This window comes from Suncus etruscus, chromosome 9 (genome assembly GCF_024139225.1).
Source record: "Suncus etruscus isolate mSunEtr1 chromosome 9, mSunEtr1.pri.cur, whole genome shotgun sequence".
Taxonomy (NCBI): Eukaryota; Metazoa; Chordata; class Mammalia; order Eulipotyphla; family Soricidae; genus Suncus; species Suncus etruscus.
In genome coordinates, this window is record NC_064856.1 from 31469325 (window position 1) to 31492237 (window position 22913).

At 47.9% G+C, this 22913-nt stretch overlaps 1 protein-coding gene across 1 annotated transcript in view; it reads right to left on the bottom strand.

Moving 5' to 3' along the window:
• Positions 1–22913, bottom strand: part of NFATC2 (nuclear factor of activated T cells 2) — a 105011-nt gene that overhangs the window by 11934 nt on the left and 70164 nt on the right. The window contains exons 7-9 of the mRNA XM_049781321.1: positions 17096–17151; positions 16656–16782; positions 14523–15212 (exon numbers count right to left, since the gene is read on the bottom strand). Of these exons, the coding sequence (XP_049637278.1) occupies positions 14523–15212; positions 16656–16782; positions 17096–17151 (873 nt within the window). The remainder of the gene's footprint in view (positions 1–14522; positions 15213–16655; positions 16783–17095; positions 17152–22913) is intronic.

Genomic DNA, 22913 nt, shown 5'->3' on the forward strand with positions numbered 1-22913 from the left:
TTACTTTACCTCTCAGGCTACAATTTCTACATCCATAAGATGAGAGTGAGAGTAACAATGCTTGTCTCCATGAGGATGTGTGAGGCTGAATGTGTGAACACCAGGGGCTTGGAGAAATGTCTCATAAGTGCCAGCTGCGTCAGTATTATTATCACTGAGAAGTATCATGCTTCAAAGGCAGTCATTCTAAATCTCAGGCTCAACCTAGGATATCCATCTCATTCCAGGGTCTTCACTCAATTCCACAAGGATTTGAAGAATATCTTAGGCACAGGGATCTGAAGTGGGGTCTGAACAAAAGGGGGACTTTTACCAATGTCCCCAATTGCCAAGTCCGCATGGGAATGAGAAAGTTGAGGAGAGACAGAGGCCCCAGCATTTGCTAACAGGGAACGGTCTGGGTGAACCAACACAAAGAAAACAAAGGAGTTCCTGGAAGGTGCTGAATGCCCATCCTCAGAACCCACCAGTTTGGGTGTGGGTGTTCGGCTCAAAGGAAGATAAACTCGCCCACAAGAGATCTTGTCGGCACCAGAAACTCAGCCCCATTACACAAGGACCCAGACAGAGCCTGTGGCCAGTAGAGGCAGGTAATGGACACTCCATCTCAACATGCCAAAAGGCCAGAACAGCACACCTAGACGGGGGAGGCTGGCACACCCAGATGTGGGAGGCAGGTACACCCAGCTTGGAGAAGCGTTCTGGAGCTCTGTTTTTGTACCTCCCTTCCTATCTTACTGGCACAAACATTTCTGCTTTGCCCATTGTAAAGAGTTCTATAATCTGTGCATGTGGTGGTGGTGGTAGGGGAGTGAGAAAGGGAGACCTAGAGGGAGAGAGAGAGAGTGGGAAATAGATGGGGAGAGAGAGTGGAAGGGAGGGGGGAGAGGAAAGAGAGAGAGGGAGACACAGAAAGGGAAGGAGAGGAAAGAGAGGGAGACACAAGGAGAGAGGAAGAGAGGGAGGAGAGAAAGGGAAAAGTAGGAAAGAGAGTAAGAAAGACAGAGAGAGAGAACTACCCAGAGGATAAAGACACCTGAGCAGTCTCCTCCTGCTCAGGCCTCCCTGTGTGGCAGCAACTATCCTAGGTTTCTTCTGGTGGTGGTTTTTACTATGATCCACATTCCATTTCCTATTGCATGCTCCATGGACAGTCCAGGCAGGCCTCCTGAGCATGGGGCTTCTTGTGGGGCCTGAGTTCATGGCCTCAGTGTCTCCTCCAGTGACCCTGGAAACCCAGGAACACATGCACGAGGTAGGGCTGGGAAACAAAGCATGGATAGGTATCCCATCCCCTAAATTCCAGGATGCACTGCAAATCACACTACATAGACTCTGGGCACAATGACTGCACACTGGAAGGCAACCACCCCCACTTCATACCTATTCGCCTCCCCAAACCAACTTCTCACCCCCTTCCCTCTTTCTTGCCCTGAGGTTGATCTCCGACTTGAATGGCACTGGTCCCTGAGGTGTGGGGGGGGGGGTGGGGAAAGGTCCCCATGACAGAGCAAGCTGGACTCCAGTCCGAAGTCCTGGATGCAGCTGAAGGATTTGTTTGAAGCAGTGAACCAGATGTGGACCAGCACCCTGCACCTGGGAACATCTGGGCTCCCACCCATTCTTTCACAGCTGACACAGTCCCCTCTATAAGGTCTGGGCTAGGGCCTGTTCCAGTGGAGAGTAGGCTACATGGATCTGGGAAGTGCAGTGAGGACATTGTAGAAGGGCTGGACTGCTAAGGGGCCAGAGGTGATGGGGGAAGTTGGGCTGCTCTTCAGAGGCCCCTCTCAGTGCCACCCTGCCAAAGGCACCTTCATCCAGACCTAAAGCAGCATGCTGTCCACATTGCACAGGGGAAACTGAGATACCAGGCTGAAGCAGCTATTCCTTAGAAGGTAGATAACAGCAGACAAAGCACAGTGTTGGGGCGCCTATGTGAACCCATGGGGGCTTTAGCTCCTGTGGCCCACACAGGCATGCCCATGTTTGTCTCCTCCAAGAGAGGGACCTAGGTCAAGCAATCCCCTGGGGTTTGTGGGCAGAATTGGGGCCTCCTTGCTCACAGCCCATTCAGACCAATCTGGTCTCACAGCTGTGCTTCTCTGCGCCCCTGAGGGGCTCATTACCTGGGTGGCACTGTTGTTTCTGTTTAATTATTTCCTGTGATTGCCAGTCTGGTAAACATCCCTGGCCCCCAATATAACCTTCCTGCCTGGAGTCCAATTCTCACCAATTGTTATGCCCTGATGCCCTTGGGGACCTGTCAACCCCTCACTATCACACACACACACACACACACACACACACACACACACACACACACACACACACACACACACGTTCTCATGTACACTCACACATAGACTCTTTCACACACAGAGACTCTTGCACACAGTCTCTCACACAGATTTGCATGCATATAAAAGACTATATATAAGACTTTCTCTCACACACAAAAAATCTCATACATACTCTCCCACACAGATTCAAACACAAGACACATAGATTCTCTTGCACAGACTCGCACACACATAAACTCACAGACTCAGATACACACATACACACATAAGACTCTCACACATTGACTCACACATACAGACTTTCACACAGACACACACAAACTCACACACACGTTCCCCTCCACTCTGCTCACCCCTACCCTTCTGTCCTCCCATCTAGTCAGGTTCATGGCCCTCACACATGCTGCTCCCTCTGCCAGATTCTTCTCTGCAGCCTCCTTCAAGTCTTAGGCCCTGCCCTGCCCCCAGGAGGCTCAGGCTCAAAGTCTATCTGGTTAAGCCCAGCTTGTCTATTTTTTTTTTTTTTTTGGCCATATACAAAATTTAATTCAAAAGAAACTAAAGATCACAACATAAGACCAAAATTTGTAAAATACATTTAGAAAAATATAGGTAGAACTTTCAAGTATAAAACATCCTCTAAGATATTTTCTCTTTTTTTGACTGTAAATAGTATCTTTATTAAAAAAATTTTAACTTGCAAAACAAAAATATATAAAATAATTTGAGCTGATATAATGCAGAACGTCATGCCGTAAGTTCTAATTGCTTATTGGTTAACTTAATTTAAAGCTTCCCCTGCTTTAGGTAAAAAGAATTAAGAAAGCAATCCTAGGGAAAAGATGTGAAGCCACTCTTTATACAACTTCAAATTGTATTATAAAGTGGTGGTAATCAAAAAGTGTGGTACTGGAAAAGGACAGACTCAGATCAATGACATGGAATTGAGAATCCAGAGATGAACCCTCAGGTGGAAAAAAGTATGAATCAGAGCAAGGAAAGTCTTAGATAACTCATCAGTCTCACACACACACACACACACACACACACACACACACACACACACACACACACACACACACACACACGAACTCCTTTTTACACCATTGTGCAAAAGTCAAATCAAAATGGATTAAAGGAGCTGGAGAGATAGTTCAGTGGATCGTATGCTTGCCTTGCACATGGCCGACCAGTGTTTGATTCCCAACATCCCATATAATCCCCTAAGCACCATATAAGGATAGAGAAAGGGGCAAGCCCTTAGCACCAGCCGGTGTGGTCCCAAAACAAAACAAAATACAAAATAAATAAAAAGAATTAAATACGGAGATATCAGACCTGAATCCATAAATTATATTGAATAAAACACAAGTAGAACACTTCATAACACTGAATTTAGAAGTATCTTATATGATTCAAAGCTATTGGTTAAGCAAAGGGAAGCAAAAACCAACATGGGAATACAGCAAACTGAGAAGTTCTGTACCACAGAAAAAAAAAAAGAGGTCCAAACACAAAGATACCTCACAGAATGAGAGAGGATATTTGCAATACCACTCATCTAATGAAGTTAATATTCAAGAGCTCTGGTAGAAACTTACAAGCTAAAAACAAATATATGGGGCAGCAATGAACAGAAACTTCCTCAAAGAAGACATGCAAATGGTTTAAAGGTGTATGAAAAAAGGCTCTGCATCACTAATCATCAGGGAGATGCAAATCAAAACAATGAGATACCATCACAGAGACTGACACACATCACAAAGAACAAGAACAACCAGTCCTGGCACAGATGCAAAAAAGGGGACCCTCATTCACTACTGCTGGGAACATCAACTGCTCCAGCCTTTTTGAAAAATATATAAACTCTTCTCAAAAAAACTGGGAATTGAGTTCCCATTTGCCCTATCAATTCCACTTCTTGGCATCTATCCCAAGAATCCTCCCTGCCAAAAAAACCTATTCGGAAAAGACACTTGCATTTCTATGTTAATTACAGCACTATTCACAATAAACAAAATCTGGAAGCAAGCCAAGTGTCTAAGAATAGATAAAGAATGAATAAAGAGACTATGGTACATATTCACAATGGAATACTATTCAACTATAAGGAAAGATGCACTTTGCTGCTACATGGATGGATGTGGAGAGAAACACGCTGAGTGATGGTAGTCAAGAGAGGGAAGGGCACAGAATGATCTCTCATATGAGGAACATTTAAAAAAAAAAGTAAGGAAACAACCAATGCCCAAAGGCAACAGAAACAGACCTAGTCTTCAGAAGGAAGCTTACCATAGAGGAGGGATAGATGGGGAGTGGAATTTGAGGGGACACTGGGGACGTGTGTGGGTGTAGTAAGGGATTGTGTTCACGAAACCCATTAACAGTACTGTAAATCATGATGCCTAAAATAAAGTAGTTTAAAGGAGTTTAAGAAAATGTCGGTGTTCTTGGACTGACTATGAAAGACTTTTTGAACTTGGGGAGAATGAGTAAGTCCTTGTATTTCAGTGATTTTTATACCACTAAATGCCTAAGACATACTCGCTGCCATCTGTCTGGTGAGAAAGTAAAGCTTCATGAAGCTCTGGGCTCTATCTAATTCATTTCCTGCTCTACCCCTCACCAGGACCTCAAAAATGACACATAGAATACATTCGATAAATATTTGGGGGAATAGATGAAAAATCCTTAAGGACAAACAATACCAAATATCTAAGTTCAAAAAAGATCTAAGTTCCAAAAGATATCTAAATATCTTTTGGAGGTATTTAGCCATTATGATCCAACTTCCTGTATAGAAACCCATATCCATTCTTCCTGTCTTGCAGAGTATTAGATTTTAATTCTCGGTGTATGGGTGGGTCATGCAATTATTAAAACTACATTTCCCAATCTTTATTGCAGCTCGCTATAGTCACATGACAAGCTCTGACCAATAAGGAGTCTACTAAAGGGATTTCCAAGTGATGCCCTTAAAGGAAAGGGGCATGCAAAAACTTTCCTCTACCCCTCACCCTTTTTTCACATTTCAGGGCCACTGGGATGTGCAAGTGCACCTCAGAACAGGGGTGATTTAACAGACAAACCTACTTTTTGGAATTCTGGAGCCCCCCATACAAGTGTTATGCTCTTTCACATGCCTGTACCTTTACGTGAGAAATATAGTAGCTATGTTGTTTGAGCTACTCTTCCTTTCAGCGATTGCATGAAAGGAATGCATCACACCTGGTGATGCTTCAGGGGTCACTCTCAACTCTGTGGTCTGGAGTCATTGCCAGTGTTGCTCTGGGCACATGTGGTGCCAGGTATTGGGGATCAAATGGGGATCAGCCACATGTAGGCAAGCACCTTCACCTGGTACTATCTCTCCAGCTCCAATACTTCCGGTTTTGGTTACAATAGTTATCTACATTTTAATCAACTCATAACTTTCCTCTATTCAATAAACTCTTCTGAGAGCACAGACAAGTATTCCTTCAAGCTGAATAACTCAGCTAGCTAGAGCTGAAGCAATTGCAGGACCCCTTCACAAAGGTCTGGAATATAATACACAGTGGATAGGCACGATTCTTTTTCCCCAGGCACCTCGGGACATTTGGGTGCATTAGTAAACCATAGAAAGAAAAGAGAGGAAGTTATATTATTTAGAGCCATCTGATTACCAGGACAAAAGGAGCTACCCAAGAAAAGTCCACTAAACCTTTAAACATCAATTATGCTTAAATTTATGAGTACACAGTGGCACCACACACACATACAAAAGATCCTCACTGGTCACCACTGGAGGGCTTCAATGAAATAAGCTCATTATCTAAAATCCAAGTGAATAAGGGAAAAAGAATCAGGCATTCATCCTGCTTTTCCTATATGAATTCTGCCATTGTTGACAAAGGAAAGTTTCTCTTTATAAACATTTTCCAGCTAACAGAGGAGGAAGGAAAGACAGAAGTGGAATATAATATCACCATTTTACAATAAAGGCACTTTGAGTTACTTAAGAAATGAGCAAGTAGCGACAGCTCTGAAGCACGGAAGGGGAGATGCCCACCCACAACCCACAGTTCCTAACAGGGACCCACCAAGTAGGGAACCAGCTGAGCCCTGACAACTGAGTCAGAATCAACAGACTCTAGAATCCTCTGGCACTTTTCAGTCATATATACAGAGGAGGGCCCCAAATCCTGAATCTAGGGGGAGCCCGTTATAGGCCTCCATGGGATATCAATGATGAAAGCCATCGTGTAAAAGATTTTTACAGGTTAAACACACTTTTCCCCCAACAACTTGCAAAATAATACCGTATTTTCCGGTGTATAAGACGACTTTTGAAACAAAAAAAAAGTCAACCGAAAATTGGGAGTCGTCTTATACGCTGAGTATATCCTGAAAAATGTTTCAATATGCTGCTAAACAAAAATTGTCTGAATATTGCCACAAAACGAATTTTCCAACTCGATCCTGCACCAATCACTGCCAGGCTGCTCAGACCGCCTCTCTAATTCAGCCAATCCAGCAGGCTTTTTATGCATGCAAATTAGACAGTGTTCTGTACCCGAATCTACAGTGTAAAAAGCCTGCTCAGATTGGCCAGAGTCAGAGAGGATGTCTATTACAGTATAACCTTTGGACCTTTGCTTGTTGTGATTGGCTCACTGTGGAAGATACAGTTGCAGCACAGGAACATTCTGTCTTATACAGCAAATATACCATATTTTTCAGCATATAAGACGGCTGGGCGTATAAGACGACCCCCTAAACATAGGTTTAGGCCTATATTCACTGTATCAGACAGAATGTTCCTGTGCTCATGTACCACAGTGAGCCAATCACAGCAAGCAAAGGTCCAAAGGTTATACTGTAATAGACGTCCTCTCTGACTGGCCAATCTGAGCAGGCTTTTTACAGTGTAGATTCGGGTCCAGAACATTGTCTAATTTGCATGCATAAAAAGCCTGCTTGAGGGCTGGAGAGATAGCATGGAGGTAAGGCGTTTGCCTTTCATGCAGGAGGTCATCGGTTCGAATCCCAGCGTCCCATATGGTCCCCGTGCCTGCCAGGAACAATTTCTGAGCATGAAGCCAGGAGTAACCCCTGAGCACTGCCGGGTGTGACCCAAAAACTACCAAAAAAAAAAAAAAAAAGCCTGCTTGGATTGGCTGAGTTAGAGAGGTGCCTGTCCGAGCAGCCTTGCAGTGACTGGTGCAGGATCGAGTTGGAAAATTCGTTTTGTGGCAATATTCAGACAATTTTTGTTTAGCGGCATATTGAAACATTTTTCGGGATAAACTCGGCGTATAAGATGACCCCCGTGACTTTTTTTTGTTTCAAAAGTCGTCTTATACGCCAGAAAATATGGTAGGCCTAAACCTATGTTTTAACTGTAAAATTAGGGGGTCGTCTTATATTCTCAGTCATCTTATACGCCGGAAAATATGGTAATAGTAATCAAAGGGGTTCGCCTATTTAATTGTATTGAGAAAGTGGGAGGTAACTAAGACAAAAATACATCAGTTTCTACTCGCCACAGGTGGCCTGGTCTGAATCCTGATCCAAGAAAACTATAAACAAATGCAGACAAACCAAGGAAGCCCTGACAATGACTCTGACATACCTACCTGAAGTGGAAACATTGCCTATGTCGTGACATTTAGGCATTCCCTAAGTTGTGTGCATGCCAGTGGTATGATGAGGTCTTTCCAAAGCTTTCTCTTTTAAAGATACATCTGGAACATGACATGAAGTCATGTGGCTCTGAGTTAAAACCTTTGATGTCCAGGATTTGCTTTCAAGGGCTGCCGTGGTGAAGAAGGAGGTGAGTGCCTTACTAGCTGTGAGCTGGAGACGGTTGTAGCCTGCACTTATCAATCTCTGGATGTGAATCTGTCCCAAAGCCCTCAGCACTGCCATAGAAACAGTCACTCAGTGCCACAGAGGGGAGAGAAAGGGGAACCTCACAGCTCCAGGTCCCCAGTGAGCCTGGGCTTCGAGGTGTGTGTGTGGGAGGAGGCTTCCCAAGATAGATCACAATGGGAGTCATTTCACCTAGAAAGGTCACTCAAGGAAGTGGACCAGAGCAGAGGGGTGTAGCACAGATGTGAAAGGAACTGGTGGACACTCTCACTCTCTGAAGAGATGAGGGGGGGAATCCTCAGGAGGAAGTGGGGTCCCAGGACTGGCCTGATACTGACTCTAGATAGCCATCCTCCAGAATGTGAGGCCCTCAGCAACTAGATCCATCTCTGCTTCCAAAGAAAGCCAGAAATCTGTACTTTTATGTATAAATTCTGGGGGTTTTAACATTGGCATCTAATTTGTGTGTATGTGTGCTTGAGCTTTAATTCGATGTGGGCCAAATGAAATATCTGCAGGCTAAATGCAGCTCTCAGAACACCCATGGGCTGCCCCATTCCAAGCCCCGAAGCCGACCACAACTCGATCCATGTGTAAGAAGTGGAAAGGGTCCATTAATCAACGTTGGGGCCATTCTCTTTTCAGTCTCCAATAAAGCTGAGAATTCAAAAGACACCAGCAACTTCCAGAGATCTATAAGAACCGGCTGCGGAACATTTCAAAGGCAGCCTCCACACAGGCGGCTTATGCAATAGAACCACCGCTTGGGCCAGCGTCCTGGAATCCCAGAGCCAGGCAGTGTCCTGTCAACTTTCTGTGGAGGGTGGAACTAACTGGCTTCAGCTGCAACCACTCGAAGGGCTTCAAAAGGCCTGGAATTGTAGTCCAAACCCTATGCCCCAATCATAGAATCAAGTTGGGTGCTTGGCACTCCTTGTAAAATGACCAAGCAGTGTTTGGCTTTGATTGCTCCAACAGCGATCTGCTTTCATAGCAGTTTAAAGGGATGTAGCAGCTGTCATTCTGGAAACAGTGAATGGTAGGACTGGCTGTTGAAGACCAGAACAGACTTCAAATCGACCCTCAGTAACTTTCGCCTTCACCCAGACAAAGAAGGCCAGTATCCTGGATGGACAAAACAGGCCTACCCCCGCCTTTCTATTTCTATACGCAGCCAGATCCCTGGCCCATCACGATGAGGTGTGAAAAATGTGGTCAAGAGCAGACATGGTTTTATCATTCCCCTAGCTAGCACAAAGCCCCTCTCTTATCCTGGAAAGGGAGAAAACAGAAGATAATTGGTGCTGAAATAATGCTGAATGGGACACAGGCAAGAGCAGAGCTCACAGTGCTTTCCAAAGGCACCAAAAGACAAAATGCTCCCAAATCTCACTTCTTTGACACAGATGAAAAGCAAACCTATTTGAGAAGGGACAGCTGGAAGTTTTTCATCTAGGAATAAGGCTGCTGGATTATTTAGCTGAAATGAGTAGTTTGCTGGGGATGAGAAGGACGAAGAAACAATAAACACATCAAGCAAGATGAGAGTCCATCAGATAATTCATGGCATCAAACCACTAGAGATGTCTTTCCAGGTTTGTCTGTTTTAGAGAGAAACAAAGTGCAGCAGGAGTGAGTGCTGGAAGGTTTTGCATCTTTAATAGGAAAGTTCTGGTTTGGGTCTGAGATGAAGCTGCTCTTCACCGAGAACGAGTGGTGATGGGCATAAGCAACATGTCCCCACATGAATGGGTCTGAGATAAGCCAAGGCTTCTGCAAACTCACAAGGGCGGAAGTGATTTTCAGCATGTCTACACTCTGCAAGTAAGAATGAAAGTTGTGTAGGGATCTTCAATGCTAGCCCAGCCAGAAATCTTGCATAACCAATCACCTTCTCAGGCACGGAGAGGCACTTGTTACCAGGAGTGAATATCTAGCCTCATGTGGACATAAAGATGAGATGTAGCACAGAAGACTCAAGTAGTTAAAGTGGAGTTTTAGCTGAGGACTGAAGTTGATGTGGGAGGCTTCAGATGCCCCGAAATGCCATCTATCTCAGAGTTTTCTTTCTGGGTCCAGCTCCCCCCTAGGATCAGCTGCTGCTCAGGAATGCAGGCGGGAAGGACCGGCTTTCTTGTGGTTTGGGGACTTTTGACCCTGAAATGCAAGCGTGCGTTCCTTTGGAAACATCTGCTTTGCAGAATTTCAAAAGAGATGGATGAGAGTTTCTTTCTGGGGCTGGAGTCAGCTGGAAGGTGTCTCTTTCTATTTACATAAGCCAGTGATGCAAAGCATTGTCCTCTGGGCTAAGGGACAGGGACAGGGTGGTGGCTCAGCTGGTGATCAGCAGGGTACCAGCTGGAGGAGCTAAGCAAAGACTCTCAGGGCTAAGGTCGATCTTCCAGGATGAGGACCTGGATCTACCCCGGTTCGGCCTCCGAGACGGGCTTTGCAAACAGTAGCTCTCGTGCAAGCTTTGTGGGCAAGTGGGGTTTTCTGGACTTTGAAATTTCCTAGCATGCCTGTTAAAAAAGTCTTTGCTTAATTAGTAAGCAGCAGCCTGTCGAGTAATAAGGGCACAGGCTGAGTCAGCCATGGGGCTCAGCTTCAAAGGCCAGCTCTGTGCCTACTTCCCACTGCGGAAGTGGAGGAGGGGGGTCAGAGGCAGAGGAAGTGGCAGAAGCGGACAAGGAGCTGGGACTGAGCAGTGGGGTAAAGGAGGAAGGTGGGGGAGAGGCAGACTGAGCGATGGGTGAGTGCGTGGTCTCTTGGTCCATCCATGCTGCTATAACTAAAACCCACCATGCAGTAAGGACACCTGCTACTTATTGAGATTCTTCCTAGAACTATCTTGGCCCAGGGTACTGGGAGTTAGGAATCCAGATTCACTTTATACCCCATGGAGGGACTTTAATACTTAGACCACAGTGACGGTCTGGAAATGGGGTTCCTAACAGAAATAGAGCCCATAATTAGAGTGAACTTCAGGAAGAAATTGTCCAGAGGCTCCTAAACAGAGTGGATATTACCTCCAGAATAGTGTTGATTAGTTCTAGAAGATTTCAGAAAGACCCTTGTGGGAAGGCTGAGTGGAAGTGCAAACAAGACTTACGCTGGATTATCTGTCATAGTGTTGGGCCTTTTCAAGCATGATAATCTTCTACTACTACTACTACTACTACTACTACTACTACTACTACTACTACTACTTGTACAAAACACAGTTTTAAATAACCTAAAAGAAAGCAGAGACCTGACCTGACCTCGTGCTCACACAGACACACACACACACAGACACACACACACACACACACACACACACACACACACTACATGCTCCCTCTGATGACCCCTAATGGAGTTCCCCAGCTGCCACCACACACACACATATACATACCCCACATGCTTCCTCCAAGGACCCCCAGTGGGGTTTCCCAGCTGCCGCCACCCACACGCATGGGCGCGCGTGCACACACGTGTGCGCACACACACGTGTGCGCACACACACACACACACACACACACACACACCATCTCTGACTTGCTCAGCCAGCTGCCATCCTACCTGGTTGTGTCAAAATAAAGAGAACCTAAACTCTGCCCACCTGAGTGCCTCTGTCTCTAGGGGCTGCTGCCCTGAGAAGTGACCTCTGGGGCCAGCCTGGTGTCCAGCTACAAGTGCTGGGCACTGCAGGAGCTGCTGAGGCCACACCACCCCTGGCCCAGGTCCCCTTCCAGGTGTGTCCCTGGCCACTCTTCCCTGATCTGCTCCTCCAGGACCCGCACACCAGCTTCTGGGCCCAGTATCTTCCAGAAATGCTGACAGGGTCGATCAGAACAGAATGCACTGTGGGGTTCCCAGCTAGCTCCGGGCTGACAGCATCGGCACTCCCATGCCAGCAAACCCCAAGAGCAAAAAAACAAAAAAACAAAACAAAAAAAACCCAACATTGTTGGAGAGCTTGTTGGCCCTGGCCCTGGGGTCTGCCCTAGACTTCTGCCCCTCAGATCCCAGAAACTAACAAACTGGTCTGGGCTAACATCCTTTTTGAAAAAAATCACGTAGCAACCCTATAAGCATTTCCCTTCTTCAAGCAAACAGAAAGCACCTCATAATTGCACTTGAGAATATCACTGGTCCCCAGTTGTTCCTGCAACCCCTGGGGGCAGCACAGCTTGCTCTGGGAATTGCTGTCCTAGAGAATTGTCTCTCAAATCAGCTCAACTGAGGAACTGCCACTGAACAGCTCCTCCCCTGTTGAGCCTTTTCCACCTGATGTGAGGACAGAGTCCAGGGCCAGTTTTCTGGTGAGAAACAGATGCAGGCCCCACCTCAGGTCACAAAGACATGATAGGGGGCCCTATCCCTAGCAAGTGGCTGAGACACACCAAGAGATGAAAACAAGATTAGAAACCCCTTGTGGCTGGGCTTCCAAGGGAAGGACCAATTCTGCTGCCCTCAGCTAGGCAGTGCTTGGCCCCTGACTCAGAACTTCCTTTATTTTCCGTCATGTTCTGATGCTAAGAGATGCAACCAGACCTCATCAGGCACCATCATGCAGGGGGATAATCCAATACATCATGAACAGCTGTATAGGGCACTCTCACTGAGGTTGGGGTGATTTGGCACTGTCAGTGCCTACCCTTCCTTCCACTCTTGAAAGAAAGGTTCTGATAAGTCCAGAAGAAATAAAAACTTTTGACTTGGCTATAGGAAACTTTTTTGGTTTTTGATGCTGCAACTTCAAAATACGTCTCCTCAGAGCTCATGAGATTGAGCCTGTCCAGCTGCACCAAAAGCAGCAAATTGGCTGTGCTCCATGCCTGATGCTCAAACATCATCATGTGGGTTACATACTGTCTGTGCACTCAGACCCACAATTACCTTGAACTTGCGTGGACTCAGAGATACTCTAAGGGTCCCCCTCTCTACTTTTCTCTCTGGAAAACATTTGGTGGCTCTGGCGTCATCATCGGGCCTGGGACTGCTTGGATAGAGAGGGTCTTGCCGGAATTAGCCAGAGCAAGCTTGTCACTCAGGCACTCACTAGTTCACTCACTCACTCATTTACTTATTTATCAGGCCCAATGCACTGCTAGGAGCTTGGAGAAAGCTCCAGTTACAGCCATGTTAACTTTATCTACAGAAACTGGGTTCTCTGCATGAGATATTCCCCTCAAATAAGCTCCCACACCTCCTCCTGACCACTTGGGAGTCACTGGCTCAACAATAAGTGGCACCGGGGTCTCCCTTTCTAAAACCACACACAGTGACCTGACCTCAACCCCTCTTTGATTATTCAAGACTAGACAGATCAATTATTAACAATGCAGTACCTCGAGGTCAGACTGGTAGTAGCGCTGCAGTCTGAGCAACCCCAAGCAGGCCCCAGAAAACTTGGCTGGCTACATGGGGAGAAAAGCTTCATGAGGGGAAATGGTGACAGCCGCAGAGTCCCCCTCGGCTGTACCTACAAGGCTTTGCAAGAAGTGCCAGTCCCAATCTAGGGGTAAGCTTCCAGTGGTGCCTGGCAGAGTGGGTCTGAGATCAGTGCTCGCCTGTATAACTGCAGCTTTGCTGCTCTGAGCCCCTCCATCTTCTCCTTGGCTAGAAGCCAGAGAGGGAATGTTCCTAAATAATTGAGGTTTCAGGCTGATCAGATGCCAGTCGGAGCTGAGTCCAGCTTCCTTTCTCCCTGGGTCCTTGTGCCGGGAGCTTCTGAGAGTCTTGTTGTCCTCCCTGCCTTCAGCCCACCTGGCAGATCCCAGGACAGCTGACAACACAGCTTCTTCCCAGATCCTATGGATCTATGCCACAGTCCAGCCAGGGCAGTCAGACCAAACCTCCAGATAGATCCTCACAACCCACTGGGCACCTATGGTCTCACACAAAGCAGCCCCCACACCTTTTTCTTCTTCACTCCTACTCCCCACTGAGCTCAACACAATCAAAGGCCACTGCCCCCATATCAATGTGCCCTGTGTTCTCCAGTGCAGACCAAGCAGAACACCCATTCATGTACTCCTCTTACATTCTCTGTGCCCCCCTCGGACCTACACAGAAAGGGCTGTGAGCAGGACTCAGAGGTTCCTGGCCTGTCCCTCCATTTCCTCTCCTTGCTCTAAATTTGGCAAATGGAAAGAGTGGTCATGGTTCAGCTGACCCCAACCACCTAGTGGATGTTCCTCTGGCTAGAATCATTGTTGGCTTTTCTATTGGGATGACTAAAGGACAGAGGGGGTGGGGTACAGGTATCTAGGACTCTCGCCATCACAATGAGGACTCAAGGCTGTACAGGCATATACTGGGGCAAGGGGAGTTTTGGGGCTTCCTCCCCCAGGGCCAGGAGAAAGGACATGAGCTCACCGTCATCCAGGTAGGTCTGGTCCAAGTTCTGCTCCTGCTTAATGGTCACCCCTGCAGGTAATACTTCCTTTTGGTCACTGACCGGGGGTCCATTTTTGGCTGCTCTTGGGCTGCCCGCGTTTTGCTGCTGAATGACCGTGGGGTATGAGCCAGGGCTTAGTCGCTGCCCTGGAGCAACAGAGGGTGGTGGGCCGGGCCTGGCAGCACCCGGGCCGAAATTCTCGCAGTACATGATGTGCTGGAACTCTTGGCTGCCACAGCGCAACTGCTGGTGGGTGGGCGAGTAGTGAATCACAGGCGAGGCCTGCTGGGCTGGGGTTGAGGAGTGGAGCAGGCCTGAGCCCTGGCCCTGGGCGCCCGTGTGCACCAGCACAGAGCGGTGAGGGTCCCCGAGGGATAGGGGCGCGGCCATCAGGGTCGGCTGTTGATAGCCCAGCAGGCTGGGGCTCAGGCTCTTGCTCCGCTGGTACAGGACAGCCGCGGGGTTTTGCTGCTGGTAGCGGGCGTCAGGAGATGAGAGGCCCGAGCGGAACTGCTGGCAGGGAGCCATGGTGGCCACAAGGCAGGATGGGGACTCGGCCACCATGGGGTGCTGGGGGTAGTAGGGCTGGCTCCCCAGGCCCCCATGTGCTGGGGCGCAAATCAGGGTGGGGTCGTATTCATCACTGGGCTCCGTCTTGATGGCTGGTACTGTGGGAAGAGAAAGGCATGGAGTGGGGCAGGACCATAGGGTTGGCTGGCAAGATTAGACACATCTGTTAAGTGGGAAGGGGCATTCACAGGGCTTGGCAGTCACAGACCAGATCACCTGGGTTACTAGTCTCGATCAGAAATTTTAGCTGGGTCATTTTCAGGGTAGTAAGTAGGCCTGTGTCCAAATGTCCTCCCCATAATATGATTTCAAACTATGCCTCTGAGCTGGAGCCTGGCAATGGAGCACATGCCTTGCAAAGGTAAAGCCCTGAGTTCAATGTTCAGAATCACAAAAGTAAATGCAATAAACCCTGCCTCTCTGTGCCCCACATCTTGTCTCTACGACCCTGTCACCATCTAATCTATGATTTAAATCACCATCTAATTTATTCCCCAGTGTAGCAGTTCTAGAAGTCATTATACCTGAACCCACCACTGTGCCTGGGCATTTGCCGCCATACCTGGCACCTACCACCTTGCTTAGCATTGAAATGGCACTCAATTTTTTGGACAGTTGGCCACATGGCAAGTAGCACTTCTCCCTTTGTGAGATCTTCGGCATTTCCAGTAAACAAGACTTGCTGGCTTGGGCTTCAGTTTCCCACATGTTAAAGACCTCAAGGGATTTCTGGGGATATTGGGCACAGTGTACAGGATGGAAGTCCCCCTTTGCCCGGGACAGCCTCTGCTCCTGCTCCTCCTGCCCTTGTGAGCCCAGTCTCCCAATTCCAAATTTTCAAACATGCTTTACCTCAACAGTCCCAGTACCAGGGCACTGAAAAGAGGTTTTTATTCCACTGGAGTGAGCTGGTGGCAGGACTGGAATCATATTGGGTAGCAGGGGCTCCCCATGCTGGGGGCCTTATGGGGCAGGAGCTGCAACAATGTCTCCAGCCTGGGTTTGCAAAACCCTGGGCTCAAAGCAGCTGGGGGCTGAAGTCAGAGAGGACACCCCTCAAGAAGAGGGTGAAACAAAGCCAAAAAACGTTGAAGCTGAGAAGCTTGGACTACAGACTGCAGCCTCCAAAGATATTACACACACACACACACACACACACACACACACACACCTACCTATGGCACCTTTAGGACATGGTCACTTCAGTTTGGATTGCAGACTATAGCCTCCAAAGATACTACACCTACACACACACACACACACACACACACACACACACACACACACAGGTAGACCCTCCCAGCATGCACCCTACCATTCTCTCCCAGCATGCCTCTTTCCCACCTCCACCTTCCAAAGGAGAACAATGACAACAATAGTAACCCTGTTGCCTCAGCTGCTGGGGCCCCTGTAGGCTTTTTACAAACAAGGGTTTGGAATGCCACCCTTTGTGGATTAGATTGCATCTGCTGCCCAAGCCACATTGCCAGGAGCCAAATTTTTGCCCATGTGCCCTATCTCCTCCTGGCATGAGACCTTACCTGGCTGATAGGTAAAATGCTGGGGCTGGCTTCGTTTTCTCTTCCCATTGATGACATAGAAGCTCACCTTCACTGCCGTGTGAATGTGTTTATTCCGATACTCAGGAATCTCCACAAAAAGCATGTTCTGGAAGGAAGGCACCACCAGTCACAGAGAGGCAGTCATGCCACATGACTCCTCAAAGCCCCAGGCACCTGCAACCCCACCAGGGCTTGGGATTGCTCAGGATAGATCCTGTTCAGGGACACCCTCTGGCCCCTCAGAGCAGCTCAGAAAGGTGGTCCTGGTTACACAATGCAGTAAGACCCAGCTACAGACTGGGACTCAGTATCATTAGTTCCCAGGGCACTCACTGCAGGGTAGAGGTAGCACAGGGACTTGGGTGAAGGAAATAGAAATGAAGGAAAGAGGGACCAAGCCCTCCTGCTTGAGTGCTTACAGGTTGGCTCTTGTCTTTGTCCACCGTGGCCTCCACCTCCCAGATCTGCTGCCCATCTGGAAAAATCAAGAAATGACCTTTTAGTGTTGCAAGGAACTGAATGTTTTAGCTATCAAAAGTTTAAGACAAAAAAGTATAACTGATCCTTATTGGCATAGATCATTTCAGCAAACTGTAATCCTGAATATGTGTGTGTGCGCGCGCGTGTGCGCACGAGTATACGTGTATATTTGATGTATATGTATGAGGAGTCTATTTATTGTGTTTATAGTTTTTCCTATGTTAACAATGGGAAACTGGCAGCAATAGAAATGGAGCCAAACAGAAATGGTCTATCAGGGGGACAGAACAATAGTGCAACAGATAGGACATTTACCTTGCTCATGGTTGACCTAGGTTCCCTCCTTGGCACTGCAAATTGTTCCCCAAATAGTGCCAGAAGAACACAGCTGGGTGTGGCCCCAAACAAAAACAATTTAAAAGGAGCTTATTAGAAATGTATCCTGTGGGCCAAAATTATAATACAACTGGTAGGAAGCTTGCCTTGCACTTGACTGACCAAGATTTGATCCTTAGCATCCCATATGATTCCTGAGCCTAGCAGGAGTAATTTCTCAGTGCAGAGCCAGAAATAAACCCTGAGCACCACTAGGTTAGACCTACAAACCAAACATAAATAAATAAATAAACAATAAGAGAAATGCACCCTGCAGATACAGTCTATCGCCAGATTGATAGTGGATTGATAGTACAATCCACTCAGATTATATCCCATGCACCCTATATGGTCCCATTGGTGGTACCCAGAAACCTACTATTAGCTGTGATATTTGGACCCAAAAATCCCCCAATAATCCTATCAGTATTCATCTGCTACACACATGTCCCACAATCCCAGCCTTCTACACTCCTTTCAGGAGTGGAAACTCACTTTCCCTCCTCTCCAGACTCCTGTTTCAAGAGCCTGAGCTGCTTTTTAGGTATAAGTCCAATGCTTGCTCTGGCATTCTTTCAAGCTGCCATATGTCCAGACCAAACAGAGGGCCCCTCATGGCTACTTGCATGATCCACCCCCACTCATCCAGCCCCAAACTAAGCTCCCACAAACAGTGTATGACCAGACTCAACCCCCAGCCAGGTTCTCTGCTGTCTCCACCCCAGGGTCTGATTCCCAGAGTGCATCCCAGAGGGAGGCACAAGCAGCAGGGAGTTTCATGAGGAAAGACCTAACACACACTCATCCTCTGTGGTGTCATCCAAACCACACCCTGGGGACCCTTGCACCCTAGGCCAGAACAACACTGCTTCCTTGGTCCTTGCATTGAACTTCTGAGGACTCCAGAGCTCTGAGCACTTTTTAAAAGATTCTCATGTTAAAAAGAAAGAAGGTAAATTTTAGGGCAAAGAATGACTGATTTTATTTTCCTTCTGAAAAGGGGGCATGGGCCATATAAATTTTAGGACCTGTGAACTCGCCCAGGTCCACATGAAGCCACTAAACGTAGATTCACAACAAACACAGCCTGGCTCACACTCTGGGGACTGGTGTCCCTGCTGACAGGCTATGTACCCTTTGAGGATGGGTCAACCTCTCTGTTTCTCAGAGCTGGAAAAGGAAGTTAAGTTCTGACCTTGAGACACTGAAACAAGCTTTCAAATGTACAGCAGATGTAAAAAGTTTCATTTAGTGCATGGACTGTCACCTCAGTTCTCAGGGCTCTGACCTAAGGAGGACATCACCCACCCACCCCCCCCCCCCAATGACTTCAGGAGGAAGAATCAGAGGCGGCCTTCTGAGAACCACACTTTCATTACCCAGGAATGAAACAGCCACAGAGAAAGTTCTGGGAAGGGTCAGGTTGGACTCTCTTTCAGCCACCCATCCTTGGCCAGAACAAGCTGGTTTACTGGGGGACAGGAAGCCCCAGGATGCTGAGAACAGACTCGTGTTTCCTGAACAAGGGACTGTCCTGGTGAAAAGCAGAAGTCATGCTACCCAGAAGCTTGTGATCAGAAATCAGGAGAACCTGTGTGGCCCCAGGCCCATTCACATCCAGACTAAACAAGGCTTTCATGTGCTTTTAAAAACTCCATGTAGCACTGGGTAAGTTTCTAGTGAGTACTTTTTCAGAGACTTAGAAAATAAAATTCTCCTGCTAGGAAAAGCACCTGTAAAACGAAAGCCTTGCCTGTGTCTCCTCTTATCTGGAACAGGCATAGACCTCAGGTAATGACTGAGCTCCTGCTGGCCCCAGAAAGAGGTGGTGGGGGACACCACACATGGACTCTTCTGTTTTCCAGGCATCCTACTGTTGAGACTGAACTCAAGTTCCCTCAGATTGATCTAGGGGCTGCTTATGTTGTCTGACCACCAGAAATCCCCTGGACATTGCCTCATCTTTATGAAAGTCATTATGAAAGCCCAAGGAAAGATTCTAGGCTAGGCATGCAGATAAGAAAGTTAACACAGGTTCTTCGGGGTTTCTGAAATCCATCCCCATTCTTGGAACTCATAGACACGGGAAAACTTGCTTGGGACAGTAAATGCCCCAAAGGCTGCCCTCGATGGTTCTGGCTACATGAAGCAAAGGAAGGAGGCCAGCAGAGCTGCAGGAAGGTTGGCTAAGTAACTCAGCAGAGGTGCAGAGAAAGCCCATTTTTAGGGCAAGGGGATATGTGGTAAATAGAAGAGTAGGGCAGAAAAATTGGGTGGGTAGGTTTGGGAAGCTGGCACCACGTTCAGCCTTTGAAACCCTGTGCCAAGCCAGAAACACAAGCCTGAAAAATCAATAAGAGCCCTGAGGCGCTCTGCACCACTGTCAGGGGATTCCAGGGACATTGTGGTGGGCAGCTTTAGATCCCACCATGGAAACCAGTATCAGAAGTGGTCAAAAAGGAGAGAAGGGGGACCATTCAGATGCTCAGACAAACCCAATGGGCCATCCGCAGGCCTCCGGGTGAGGGGACAAGGAGGGGATCAGACTGTCACTGTGCATTAGGAGACTTGCGTGACGCGCCCCAGGCCAGCTCTGCTGGCAAGCATGAGCTTAGCCAGGGCAGCTGAAGTCATCTCAGGCTGTGCCGCACTGCGCCACCACTGATCAGCAGAGTCACTTCCCCTCGAATGCCCCAGCTGCAGAAGTGGACATGGGGGTGCAGAATGTCTCCTCCGTGTCTGATTTTCCCATGCAACTGTCCAAATGTCCAATGTGTCTGAATAGGCGAGCCTGGACCCCCAGCCAGCCCTGTCTGGTCTGCTTCATCACTTCCTAGCGGGGCCCAATTTCTCTGCCCTCCCATCCCTTCCCCCTGCAGCCAGGCAACTGCTAAAGCTGCTCCCTCACCTCCTGGCATCACTCCATTCTCCAAATCTATCCTTCATCCAGCTTGCAAGCACAATCCCAAAAATAGAAAGTAAATCCTGTCACGCCCTGCTTAAAAGCCTGAGACAGCTACTCATAGCTTTTGGAATAAAACCCAAACTCATCACTGTGCCTCCGGGCAGCCTGAACCAGCCTGTCCCTCCCCACCCACCCTGCAGCCCTGTCCCACCACACTAGCCCTTGCATCTGCTTTCTGTTCCTCAAATGCCCTCCTCACTCTGGGCCTGGGCAGCAGGCAGTTCCTTCTGCCTGGAGGACATTTCTCTTCTGGTTCATGCAGCTTCCAATCTCCCATCTTTAGAGTTTAGCCCAAAGCCACCTCCTCTGGGAAGCCCTCTCTCCTCAGGGATGCCAGATTAAACCAAACATTCAAATAGACTGGAATTTCAGTAAGAGAAGGAACCATGTCTGTCTATCAATAAGTCTCAACCTCTGTGCCCATGTGTGGAATCTTTATCTCTGTCCATATCTCCTTACTGAGATCAGGCGTGGTAGTATCCATCAGCATTGCCAGGCCCACCCACCTCTTCTCCTCTCACTACCACTCTGGCTCCCCCAATCCCTGTGGCCATCTCAGCAATTTATTTCTCCAGCCCAGAACAAGTGTGAGGCTAATAGAAGAGTGAGTTGGGAGATCAGAGCAATAATACAGCAAGGAGGGCATTTGCCTTACACATAGCTGACCCAGGTTTGATTCCAAGAATCCCATATGGTCCCCCGAGCCTTTCCAGGAGTAATTCCTGATCATCACCAGGTATGGCCCAAAAACCAAAGAATAAAATGATGATGATGATGATGATGATATAGAGAAGTGACTTGGGGTGAACCCGAGGGTCTCAGTCTACATGGACATTGCATGACCACCCATCTACCCACCCAACTGGAGCTCTTTTCTGTGACCACAATCACCACTAGATGCTCCTCAGCATGAGACAGTCCCTCTGGGAACCAGAAAATGGGGGTGAGGCTTAGACCCCCCAATGGTGCCTGGAGGAAGCCTATTTATGTGACCATCCCTGTACTTGTGACAAGTATTAGGGGAACAGTCCAGGTCCTCAAGTTCTGCCAGGGCACTAGAAGGGTGCCAGTATATCCTGCCCACTTGCTCTGTGTCCAGCACTCAGAGCCTATCCTGGGCTATGAAAATAGCACCAACCGTATTTATATCCAGGGAAACTGAGTACCAAAGGACCCAATAGGAAGCCAACCTGTGTTTCCAGCCAATCTGCCAACCTACTCACTTCAAATATATATTCTTATTCAAAATATTAAAAAGGGGCTGAAGCAATAGAGCAGTGAGAAGGTGTTTGCCTTAAATGTAGCTGACCCATGTTCGATCCTTGGCATCCCATTTGGTCCTCTCAGCTCCTCTGGGAATAATTCTTGAGTGCAGAGGCAGGACTAACCCCAAAGTACCTCTGGGATGGCCCAAAAATCAAATAAATAATTAAAAAAAAGTTTTTAAAGGCAACCAAAACAGTATAAAGAGAATGACTCCAGAGGGTATCAGGATATTCATGAGAGTGGCAGGGTCTGTCTCTAGCAGACAGTAGCCATTATGGCACAAAGGCCTTTGGGCCCAGGCCTGGCTCTAAGGGTGTAGACGCTCAGTGCCAGGACACTTGGAGACAGGTTTCTCTTCTTCCAAGATGAAATAACCTTGGATCCTTATGGACTAGGAAGCTCCTTTCTCCAGACGCCACACCAAAGCCAGTCAACTGACACGTCTTGCAGAAGCACACAGTACCTGGGTCAGCTGTGCATCTGGTGGGCTCTAGCCCTGGGGGACCATGACACAGTGTCCATGAGTGAGTCACCCAAGGCAAAGCTGCACAGCCTCAGCCCTCCCAGCCCAGCCTGGAGCCTCCAGTTTCCCAAGGGAAGCCCTATTCCAGTGACTCCCCATCCCGACCTATTGTTCCCCAAATGTCCTGACACTGGTGCGGATGGGGGGTGGAGTGCTCCAAACCAAATCTGGGGGCACAGTTCCTACTTTGAGGGCGATGCCCATAGTTCTCTGAACACTAATTCATGGAAAAATACTTAATCTAGGCAGAAAAGAAAAGAAAAACATTCTAAGTATTATGCATTTATTAAACAAAGCTCAAAATACCACCTTTGGGAACCTCCAAGTAATAAAATGACTCAGTGGAGGACTCGATGAGTCAGTGGGAAAGGGGATTCCACCGCCCACGCGCTCTAGAAAACCCCGTTGGCTGCTCAACAGGTAGTGGGGGACCAGCATGCCCCCCTCAGGCTGAGCAGAACAAAACCCCTCCCCAAACCATCTGAATCCGAAGCTGAGTGAACCCACACGGGCAGCCATCCAGCCAACACCCCCGCAGACCCCAGAGCCAGGGAGCTCCTTGTCCAAGGCCACGGGCCCACTGAAGACAGATTTACCAGCTGAAACATTCCAGAGGCCTGTGTCACAG